The sequence below is a fragment of the Lepidochelys kempii genome, chromosome 3 (genome assembly GCF_965140265.1).
Source record: "Lepidochelys kempii isolate rLepKem1 chromosome 3, rLepKem1.hap2, whole genome shotgun sequence".
In the NCBI taxonomy this organism is placed as follows: domain Eukaryota; kingdom Metazoa; phylum Chordata; order Testudines; family Cheloniidae; genus Lepidochelys; species Lepidochelys kempii.
The window spans coordinates 145,250,514-145,262,571 of record NC_133258.1 but is presented as its reverse complement, the minus strand read 5'-3'; the positions used below and the strand labels follow the sequence as shown (position 1 = coordinate 145,262,571).

General features: G+C 40.2%; 1 protein-coding gene across 8 annotated transcripts in view; it reads left to right on the top strand.

Moving 5' to 3' along the window:
* The window catches only part of HEATR5B (HEAT repeat containing 5B), a 96,034-nt gene extending 87,318 nt beyond the window's left edge, over window positions 1–8,716 (top strand). For 7 of the 8 annotated variants that reach the window (XM_073338385.1, XM_073338383.1, XM_073338384.1 and 4 more), the window contains exons 35-36: window positions 3,940–4,153; window positions 6,371–8,716. In XM_073338385.1, the coding sequence (XP_073194486.1) occupies window positions 3,940–4,153; window positions 6,371–6,675 (519 nt within the window). In that variant the 3' untranslated portion in view covers window positions 6,676–8,716. The other variant, XM_073338387.1, reaches the window with a different exon arrangement.
* Window positions 8,717–12,058: the final 3,342 nt, after the last annotated feature.

Here is a 12,058-nt window from a genome sequence, read left to right as displayed (position 1 = left end):
TGTGGAAGCGTGCACAATATTTTAAATGGTTGACATAAAGTAACTAGGAATAATGTTACATTTTCTGAAATCTATTTCTTCACTTCAAAAAGTAACCAGATCCTGCTTGTCAAATTAACAAATTAACCATCACAACTATTGCCTCAATGGCAATTATTACAAAACTTGGCACTTTTGAAGTAGGATTTTCAAGTTACTTGTGCCAAATTCTTGAGTTATATGGATTTATAAAAGTTACATCTTTGTTAATATAAGAAATTTTAGGAAGGAAAAGACCACTGGGCCAAAAAAATCTAGACCTTCTCTTGTTTATTTAATACTACTTCCTCATAATGCTACTCAAACTCCTGTTTCCATAGATAAAGATTAAGGCCCAAATTTGCAGTGATTCTCCTACTTATATAGGTACAAAATTTGTGTTTATGTTACTTACATGGGGGAGGGATAGCTCAGTGGTTTGAGCATTGGCCTGCTAAACCCAGGGTTGTGACTTCAATCCTTGAGGGGGCCATTTAGGGATCTGGAGCAAAAATTGGGGATTGGTCCTGCTTTGAGCAGGGGTTGGACTAGATGACCTCCTGAGGTCCCTTCCAACCCTATGATTCTATGAAAACCCATTTTGAGTGTGCAGTTCAGGGATGCAGTTATCTGATTTGCATGTGCATATCATTTCAGAAGTACTCTGAAAATGGTTACTTATTTGTCGCAAACTCATTTATGCTTTTTGTTTTGTCTTCTCTTTAAATTATCTTTTCAACTAGTCCATTGCAAAAGCGATAAATTGTAGCCTGACTTGGCTCAGACATGCTCAGTTAGCATGAAGTGAAACATAATTGCCATGTAGAAATCAGTTTGTTGGAGCAATTATACAGATGTGCAGATAGGAGCTTACAAAGTGTAATTTTAGGTGAAAGAATGTTTCCCAAACTCATGTGTAACAGAAGGTCTTGTAGTCCCAAAGTCAGAGAACTCACTTTATGCCAGGACCGATACCTGTTCACCAGTTGGAGAAATTGTTGGGTTAGGGACTGAAGCCTCCCCCGGGCCCCTTTTTGTGACTTTGTACTTCTTGTTTGATGGACTCCACCTGTTTGCTCTTCCTCCCCCACAGGTAGAGCTTTTCTCATCACCAGAGAGAGACAGTCAACAATTCACACAATATTATCTGTCACATCCAATTTACAGTTGCACTTAAACTGAATACTATTTGCTTGAAAGGAACAATGAAGAGAGAGAGACTAGAGGAAGTAAAGGGAGATGATATAAAGAAAATCATCATCAATTCTTCTCTTACCTAAGCCAGGGCTGCACTGAGCTGACTAGTATTGGTTATAAAGGTTGGCAGTGGTAACTTACCATGTTATAGTGTCCCTTCTCCAAGCTCTCTGAGTAATGACAAGATATCTAAAAGAGAACTGCTTTCCCTGTGCTCCTTCTTTAGGGGAGTGGGCGCGGGAGGAGAAAATTCTGTCCATGTCTAAGAAAGAACTGCCTTATATAGGCCAGTTCTTTGCTCCCTCTCCTTCCCCCCCAATCCAGTTATATAGATGAATTGTTATCTCCAAACTTTATTTTTTGATTTAGGTCTAAACTTCTTCCTCTATTTTCTCTACTGTTCTTGGGGTTTTCCTGTAGGTTTTCTATATAATGTTTCCCCCACACAGGCACTCAAAGATTTCCTGAGGAGAAAAATATAAAAAAAAGCATGCCATATTTAGGCATTTAGAACTCTAGTCCACCTGAGAGTCGTTCTCTGCAGTGGAGTCATCTGTTTCCAGATTGAACTGGGGTCTTATGCTCTGTCACTGTTCAGCAGTTTACAAAAGCTTGACTTGCTGGAGTTCTTAAGGTGGGAAACAGTTTGAGACCATGTCTCTTCTTCTAGTTCAATAGTCACACCTACAGGAGCTCCTGATAGAGACAATGGAGAGGGGAGTGTCTAGTGTGCTGAGAAGGAGCCTTTACATCTATCCCTATTTAGCTCTGTACAGAGACTGACAACAGGAGAAGTTCATTTCTCTCCTCCGTTTTTAAGGAAGTTCTCTGCCTTTCTCATCTAGCCAGTAATGAACACTCTCCTAGCCCAGTTTTGGTAACAGAGAGCAGCGTAATATCAGCCATACTGTGTCCATACTTTGTTTTGTACGTACACAAGGGAAATATACTCTGGATTGTATTATTTATTTTATTTTTTCAATATATAAAATGACAACTACAGCAGCTCCTAGGTGGGCACACATTAATGATAAACGGACATACATTTAAAAATACGCTGAAATGACATAAAATAGAGAATTCTTTAAAAATACTTGTACCATCATAGACTAGTGCTCCACCACTGAAACAACAGCCTCAGGCAAAAGCCTGAACGGATAGCTATGCTTTATATTATACCCTTCCGTTAGGAAACTCAGGCTTTGTTGGACAAACAGAAGTGAATTGCAGAATCAAGAGCTCTCAGCTAAGAAGCCTTTGTCCCTTCATTCCATTCTGGGAACCTTTGATCTCAGAAAGAGCTCTACAGACTCCAAAGTGGATTCAGGCCCTGATCCTGCACCATTAGAGTTAATGGAAGCTTTGTCATTGACTTCAGTGAGTGTACGATCAGCAAAAATTCTACATTTGAGAACAGATTAAAAGAACTGTGAACCAAATTCTGCTATCAAAAGCTGTCATAGGGGTCCTGCTGAAGTCTATGAAAGCTTCTACCTGCAAATGTGAAGATTTTGTTCTTAAATATGTGCAGTTTAAACAAAAGCTAATGAAAGGGTGTGTGGTAAGTCACTTCAAGAATTTGAAGAGTCGAAACAACAAGGATGGAAGAATACTATTTATAGTGGTACGGGAGTACAAATTGAAGTAACCAGTTGAAACTGGTCCCAGAATTTAGGCTGAATATCCGGAAAAATGTTCTGAGATGGAAATTTTAGACAGCATCCAAATGGAAGTTGAGGAAGCTCCAACACATTGGGGGCCTCCAAATCTGAATTATACAGAGAACTATCAAATCCGTTGCAAGGAATTAATCCTGCATAGATAGCAAGACAAACCAGGTAACCTAATAGGTCTCTTTCATCCTTACTTTCTATGAATCTACAATCTATAATTTTAATTTGTAATCTTATCTATACTTCCAAGTTTTCTGCACCCCAAAATGTGATCAGTGTCAGATTGATCTTCTCACAGGTCATTAATACATTGAATAATACAGCTAAAAGTCCCTTTGAGACCCTGCTTGATAACTGACCCATGAGGTGTTATAAATATGTCCAACTTCATAGCCTGCGTTTTGGATTATCATATGGTATTCAAGGCCATATCTCTCCAATTTGTCTGAGATTCCTATGTAGTATTTTGGAAAAATCCCTTTTAAATGCCAAATCAAATACATTCACTGAGTTCTCCTTATTGACACCATTTTAGAATATAAAGGACATCAACTTAGTTTTCCATGACCTATGTTTTGTAATTACCTTAATCTACTCTAATACTTTTCTTTAGGCTGTGGGGACCCCTTTGCCTTTGTGGAATTGGAAGGGAACTTCAAATGATTCCTCAGATACGTCCAGTGTTATTGCTAGTAGTTGTTATTTATGGAGTCAGCTCCCTGTGGACTCTAGAATGCATCCCATATGCCTGATTAGTATGTTGTTAACTATTCTTTAACTTTCCTATCTTACCTAGTTTCACTTAATCATTGCTCTCTTGTTTCCTGCATTTGTTTCCTAGTTGCACTCCTTTTTCTTGTATTGAAAACTGAGTAACAGTATTTTTAGCAGCTGAGCCAGCTGTTAGTCTTTTGCTGTTTTCCGCCAATTTCAGTGGTCTTTTTCCTTTATTTCCTCCAAGCATTTTTATGTTCACACAAATATATGATGGATTGTATTGCCAGCCGCCAAGCCAATATACAAATCAATAAAATGTACTTATCTTGATTAGGTTCAAGCCAAGTGTTATCAGCTTCTACTTTCTGTATTCCAACACACCAACCGTGCCCTGTCAACTCCATACATCCATTCACTGGCACCAATAATGGTTGAGAAACTGAAAGCTGTAGAAAGTAATCGTCCAAACAGCAACACAGAGCTTTTAGCAGTCCAGGAAGGAATTAAAGTCCTTGAAACATTGGTTGCCCTTGGTGAGGAGCAGAATAGTAAGTATCTTTTTTTCTGTAGAACACTAATAACTCTGAAATACAACCTTTTACATCAGGAATGTTGTAGTTAGGGATATGGTGGTGGGGGTGATACATTTACAATGGTGTTTGAAATGAGCATTGGCCTGCTAAACCCAGGGTTGTGAGTTCAATCTTGAGGGGGCCATTTAGGGATCTGGGGCAAATATTGGGGATCGATCCTGCTTTGAGCAGGGGGTTGGACTAGATGACCTCCTGAGGTCCCTTCCAACCCTGATATTCTTTGATTCTATGATGCAAAAACCTGTGATTGTATTATAGCTTTACATGAGAAGGGCTGTTGTATGCCAGGATTGCACTAGCACTCCTTCCTCTTGTGGTTGTAAAGAAACCTTCCAAATGTGGTGTAGTATTGTTGTCTTGTGCCTGCATATGGAAAAAAGTAATAGAGAGCTGCAAACTGCTCCACTTGTTACCTCTTTCACGACTGACCATTTTAGCACATGGATTGCCTATTGGTCTAGGTATTTCTACCAATACTACACCCATCACCAAAGTTATTTGATTATCCTGAGAAACAGCTATGCTGGGTTTGGAAGGGCTGTTTGAAATTGTGGGCAAGTCTGAAGAGAGTAACATCAATTTCTTTCTGCAGAAAAGAAATTCATATAATATCTTAAAATTCAGTTAAGTTAAAAATGAGTCTGCATTTGGAGACCGATTGACACCCCAGAGACAAATGTAAATAAGATTACTGTTTTCAACGTATTCCCCAGTGATATTCATCCACATTAAAAACAAACCCCCCACATACAATTGGCAGAACTTACTCAGGAGCCACTCTGGTTTTGGAATAGGTGAGCTGAGCAGGTGTGAAATGATAGACTAGTAGAAATGTGTGGGGGAAAGTCTGTCCAACATCTGATTTTTGTTAACGTTAGTTAGAGCCAAGCATATCAGTCCCCCACTTACATGAGAGCTCAGTTCACATTTATCCCAAAATGTAAGAACATAATGAGTAATATTCTGATCAATCCTTTAACCAAAAATGTTTATTATGAACTTAAAATTTATAGTCTAACATAATTATTTATTTTAAGCAAAATAAAGCTGTAATTAGATTATTCAAAAAATCAGCAGCTATGACTGCTTTAGTTTACTTTTTCTTCTTTTCCAAGAACAGTCTCTTCCTTGGGTTGCTATCTCATCCGATCTCACAAGCTAAGCACACTTGGGCTTGTCAGAACTTGGATGGGAAACTTTCAGAGTCTTGGCAATTTAGTAGATGACTCTCTTCTGAGTCTTTGAGCCGGTGCACCAACACAAGGGGCACTGTTCTATTGGAGGTATAATCTTTCAAACAAGAACTAAGATCCTAACCAACCGTAGTCACTAAAGATACCAGGAAGCTCTTCACAAAAGTAACGATAATAAATACTAATACTTTGTGTTTACATAGCATCTTTTATTTCGGGCTCTCAAAGTACTATACAAATACACTTCGATCCCCCTGTGTGAGAGATTAATAGTATGCCCATTTTACAGATGGGGAAACAGATGCATAACAAGAATAAGTGATTTGCTGAAAATCACGGAATAAGTCAGTGACAAAGACCGTGTCTAGAATGCAGGAATTCTGATTCATAAAATCCTTACTCTCACCACTAAACTATACATTCAGAGTAAGAGGTATGCCAGTGTCCTAGTCAAATTCCAAACATGGTAGCTATATTATCCTACTAATACTTATATTTCCCTGCTGCATTTTCAAACTGATATGGAGGTACTCTTCAGTTTGTGTCCTAAACTGGTATGTCATACTCTCAATGATGACTGCTTTACAAAAGTAAGATGAAAGTGATTTCTCAATCTGTAAAGTCCTGTAGGATCCTTTGAGGTACAAGATGCTCTAGCAGTTTAACACATTTAGCAGTGAGTGCTATCAGGCTTTGCCCTAATCTCCCCAGTGAAGTGGCTGGAACAGAACTGAAGTGTATTAAACACAAGAAAATGTGGAATACAGCCAAATCCTATACTGGCCAGGAAAAAGACTGGAAGTCCTGAAAAAAGGTCTTCTGCATTTCAGACTCCTTTGATTTTATTATATTATTGCTGTGTTTGTTTTCAACTTTGATTGTAATGGCTCTTTTAAAGGAACAGTATTATTGCCACAATTAATTTTCCATATAGTTTTCATTTCTAATCTATTATGCTTTTTTCTTTTCTCACTTTTAGGAGTCCAGTTGCTTGCTCTTCTAGTTCCAACTCTGATCTCTTATTTACTGAATGAAAATGCTTTTGCTTCTGCATCTACAGTATCGAAAGATCTTCATGAATTTGCACTCCAGAATTTAATGCACATTGGTCCCCTCTACCCTCATGCTTTCAAGACAGTAATGGGAGCTGCTCCTGAATTGAAAATACGTCTAGAAACTGCAGTCCGTGCAAGTCAGGCCAGCAAAGCAAAAGCAGCTGCCAGGCAACCACCACCCACAATACATTCTGTCCCAACAATTAAACTTAAAACTAGCTTTTTTTGAATTGTTATTATTTTTAGGATCATACCTACAATTAAAAGTCAGAAGCACTACATCATTCCTTATGTGCTACTGCATATATGTCTGTATTTTGCATTGTTTGTATGTCAGAGGCAATCTAATAGCTTTATGTGTAATTACTTGAAATTTGTGCATTATAAGGGAAGTAGCGTTACAAGTATTTATACAGATTTTTAAGAAATTGAATTTGTTTGATCATATTTGTGAATATATGTTATAAATTATCCACCAAAAAAGTATCATCTGTCCTACTAAATTGTGTTTATTTTTACAATACTGAGTCAAACCTTGCAAATGCAAGTATTTTTAAAAGCTAGTTAATGCTATCCCACTGTTGTACCAGCACACTAACACAGCAGGGTTGCAGTGGGTGGAGAAACCAGTGTTCAGTATTTACTATTTATCTTTGGAAATTTCAGGTGTAATAATCACTTTTTTCTTATAAAAAAGAACCCCACAAACCTGGTGAAGTTGGGGCATATCAAACCTATAATTCATTTCAGGTCATATGAAATACAAAAAAATCAGGAGTTGGAAAAGATTGTTTATCTTGGAAAAGACTGCAATCAAGCATGCTGTCAAAATAAGATGTTATTAACTTTGTGGTATATCTCTTTCAGATCAGTTTCCATGCCTGAGAGTTAATAAAAGGATTCAAAGAACCAACACCCTCCCCCATCTCTCACTAAGATAAATAAAAAGATGCACTGGAAATAAGGTTTATAAATAGGACCATATGCCATCTCCATTTCTGTGGCTCTGGAATTTGCCTGTTGCAAAGGTTCCTGTGGTAAACTTTTCCTACTCTGCCCAGATCCCACAGTTCAGTGTTATGCTTACTTTGCCTGGATTCTCAGACAGAGGAAAGAGAACTGTTACCTGCTACAAGATTTGACTATAATGGGAGCCATTGGGCTGTTTCTCCTGCCAGACTTCACAAGGGGCTGGTGGAGAACCTTCTTCCTGCAGCCATAGGGAGTGGGCCAGAGCTCTCTAACACCTTTCTTAGTGTCAGGAAGAGGTGGAAGACATAAAGCCATATAGCCTGTGCATATCAGACCTACAATTTCTGGCAAGGGTCCTGATTTATTCGATGCAATAGTGCTGTTTTCCTTGGTAAACTGGGAATTGTGCAACACTGTGAAATATACACGAAAATACTGAAGTACAGTATTTGTATTGAATTATATGTTAATGCCTCTGTTCCTATCCATTTTAATAGTCAATTGAAATCTCTGCATTTTAATGTTTTTTACACTGCTTTAGAATTCCCAGTTTGCCACATAAATCAGGGGCCCTTCCTATATAGGTTTGTTGTGTCATACAACCTATAGGGCTTTCATAATGAATGCAGGTATGTTTCTATCCCTCCATCTTTGCTGTTCATTCAGGTGTTCCTGTAACAAGTCAATGTACAAGTTATTTATAAAATTTGAGAAGTGGATCCTAAAATTTCTATTGTTTGAACCTCACAATAGGAAATGAGTAGTAATCAGAATTTAATTGTATGATTAATATTTGGCTGAAATAGGTATGGATTCTGATCTTGCCGTAGGCATTTACCCATCTCTTTCTTCTAAATAGCCACGGTGATAGCCCTTCCTTTGAGCGCCTATGCAAGGGGAAGGGAAAGATCAACTGTAATGAAAACCAATTAACTAAGAACAAGGTAGTTCTTTCACCTTGTCACAGTGAGTTTATGCAAACCCTTTAACATAACGTTATGTTTAGAAAAGTTTTTAATTCAGAATTGTTCTTGACCATTATTCAAGATCACAAAGGATGGTGTGAGCCCTATGTTCCTGCAAACAGTTATGATAGGATGTATCTTTACTCCCACACTTTGTTCCACTAACGTAATAGGACTAGACATGAGTGTAAAGACACATGGAGTAATGAACTGTTTATAGAATGAAGCCCAAAGTGAGCAGGTCCTCAAGGAATCAATTCTGAAGCACTTAGAGGAGAGGAAAATGATCAGGAACAGTCAGTATGGATTCACCAAGGGCAAGTCATGTGACAAGGATGTGAAAAAATTGGAAAGCGTCCAGTGGAGGGCAGCAAAAATGATTAGGGGACTGGAACACATGATTTATGAGGAGAGGCAGAGGGAACTGGGATTGTTTAGTCTGCAGAAGAGAAGAATGAGGGGGGATTTGATAGCTGCTTTCAACTACCTGATTCCAAAGAGGATCGCTCTAGACTGTTCTCAGTGGTAGCAGATGACAGAACGAGGAGTAATGGTCTCAAGTTGCAGTGGGGGAGGTTTAGGTTGGATATTAAGAAAAACTTTTTCACTAGGAAGGTGGTAAAGCACTGGAATGGGTTACCTAGGGAGGTGGTGGAATCTCCTTCCTTAGAAGTTTTTAAGGTCAGGCTTGACAAAGCCCTGGCTGGGATGATTTAGTTGGGGATTGGTCCTGCTTTGAGCAGGGGGTAGGACTAGATGACCTCCTGAGGTCCCTTCCAACCCTGATATTCTATGATTCTATGAAAGAGTGGCAGCAAAGAATTATTTGTTTTATTCTTTCTATACATAGTGATTAAGTTAATTAAAATTTACAATATAATTCATAATTTCAAAGATGAAACACTAAAAGCTTGTTTGAATAAAAAAGTACAAGCCTTTTAACATTTCATTAGAGAAGGCAAATTTCAAAATAAATGTCAGCAAGATTTTTAGAGAAACCATACAAACATGTAAAACAGCTGGAAGTGAGAAAAACAATATGATGTGCTTTCTCTCATTGTTTCAAGTTAGTTTATGCTTACTGGGTTCCTATCCATGCCATGCAACAAACATCCCAATGAAATTTCTGGATTTTTTTGTTGTTGTTCATTGAGGACATGTCTTCCCTTCTGTCATGAGCTATCTGCCAGTTTCTCTCTGCCTTGTCTGAATTAGCAGCAAGAATTCTTGTTGTTGTCTCCTAATTTCCCCTAAAATAGTCTTGTTTTACCCTAGCACTTTTTTTCCAGTCAGAATTGAATTTCTTGCTAAACAAGATGGCTGGAAACTCAGAAAAGGCAAAGAAACAAATCTTAAAATGCAAGTTTAGAGCCAGCCAAGCAATAGTGGGAAGCTGTAGGAAGCCAGTTAAAAAAAAGTAAAATAGGCGAAAAATGTTAATTGACAGGAAAAAAGACAGAAAGAGATTGAGGGATAAGGGAAAGGCAGGTGCAGATGAAAAGAAAGGCTTTTTCTCCACCACATACAGACAAACTGGGTTCTCATGCTCATTTAGAAACAAACGTCTCAAGTTTTCCATCTACATTGTCCTGTCCGTTTCCTGCTCCTCAGGAAAAAAATGATTTTATATAATAATCTGGCACTAAACTACATTTGATTAAAAGGCGAAGTAACTTGGCATGCCTTCCTCGCTTTTGTTCTTCCTCTCTTTTCCTCTCTCTGCCTTTCCCAGGTTTCATGGTCTTTTTTCGGTGTCTGTTTTCCCCTGAATTAACTTCTTTCCACTTCCCCTCTCCATTTTTCTTCTCTCTCTCTCTACTCCTTCCTGTTTTTCTCACTGCCCTCCTTACTTTTGCTCCCTTTCTTGCTCCCTATGAGCTTGGTTTTCTCCAGCTCCTATTTTCTCTCACCTCTCCTGCTTTTTCCATCTTCTTTGCTATCCCTCATTCTCCTTTTCTCTCTCTCCATGCTCCTTCAGGTTTTTTTCCCTCTCAGGCTTAGGGCCCGGCAAGGAAGCAGGCAAGTACTGGCCTTCTGAAGAATAGATGCCCATCAGCGAACCGGAAATACTTGTTTGAGAAGCTCAGCAACACTCCTAGTTTCTACAAAATATGGTGAAGGCTCTGGGACTATTCAGTGCCTTTACCACTGATGGGCCTGTACAAATGCTCAGCTTATGCTAAGACAGTATCATTGGTGACATATGGGTCTGTTGCTCACAGAGCTTGCAGCATTTTTAGTGGCATCACATGTTCTCAGCCTTTTTAGCTTTCTTCTGGATTTGGCAATGCCATTCCTTTTCAGCAAGGCTCCTTTCATTAATATCTCTATGTGAATCTGTAGTAGATCTCTGAGTGGGCCCAGGCTACGAGATAGGAAGCAAAGCCTCACACTGAGGGCCATGGCAGCTGCAGCAGAGTAGGAGGCTCTGGCTCTCCTCCTCCTTAAACACCAGCTGGTGAATCCATTGCCTAGGCCCAGCTTCTCAAGAGGAGCCAATTTTAGAAGTTTAGGCTCCCACTGTCCTTTCAGAGGAGGCTATGGTTCCCATGAGACTTCCTGCAATATGGTCCAGTGACCTTCCTCAGCATTCCCCTTTTAGGGAGAACAGAGCTTCCAGGACAAGCTTCCTTCTACTGCAGTTCTGTGGGGTGGCTTTACAGGTCTCAGCACTCCAGCTTTTTCTTCTGCTGCAGGGAAGAGCAGTCTTCAGAAGATCCTCCTGTGCTGAACCCTTACAGCACCACAGCTCTGCAAAACTACTCCTCCAGGCAGCTCATCTTAAGAGTTTTCCTCCCTGAGGCTGGGGAGGCAGGGACTGCAGTGCACTATAATTTTCAGTGCCCCAGTTCCCCATCTCCATCCCCTTACAGTTGAGGAAACTGGCCCTTTCTACTCCAGCCCTTTTTTAATACTGTAGTTTTGTAACATGCTGGCTAAGCCCATGTCTACACTACAAAATTGTCAACCAACATACAGCCTCTGCAGTTATTAAATTGCTTGTGTGCACATGCTTGGCTCCTGGTGTTAGTGGTGCACATCCTCAGCAGGAGCACTTTAATCTATTGTATTGTCAGTGTGGGGCATAGCGGGCTAACTCCTGAAAGCCAATAACAATGCAGTAACGCTGACGCTGTGTTGAACTAACTACCTTGACTGACTTAACACCACCTCCTCAAACAGTGTAACTAAATCAGCACAGAGAGGCACTTACGTTAGTGGGAACCACATTTAAGTGAAGGCTGCTTACGTCGACCTAACCGTGTAGGGGGTGTAAACTGAGCCTCACGGGGTTATCTCCGTCCAGAACCTACTCTTCAGAGGCTACTGTAACCAGTGAGGGTTACGTGGATTCTCTCCTCCAGTCCCTGCTTTTGCGGGGTGGGAGGAGCGGAAGCGGGTGAGGGTCTGCCTGGAAGACGCCTGCTGACTCCCAGCTCCTGGGGCAGAGCACTTGTCTGCGGAGCTAACGCAGGGATGTTTTCCCAGTTACTCTAGTGTGATTTCCGTTTCTCACAAGTGGGGAGCAGCCGGCGACCGAGGGCGGGACAGAGTCCGACCCAGCCGGGTCTGCGCTCAGCTCCCCGGCAGAATGGCCCCAGAACTACATTTCCCAGAGTACCGCGGGCCGGGCCGGTGCGGATCGCGCGCTGGAATTGTCCCCGCCGGGCCCCG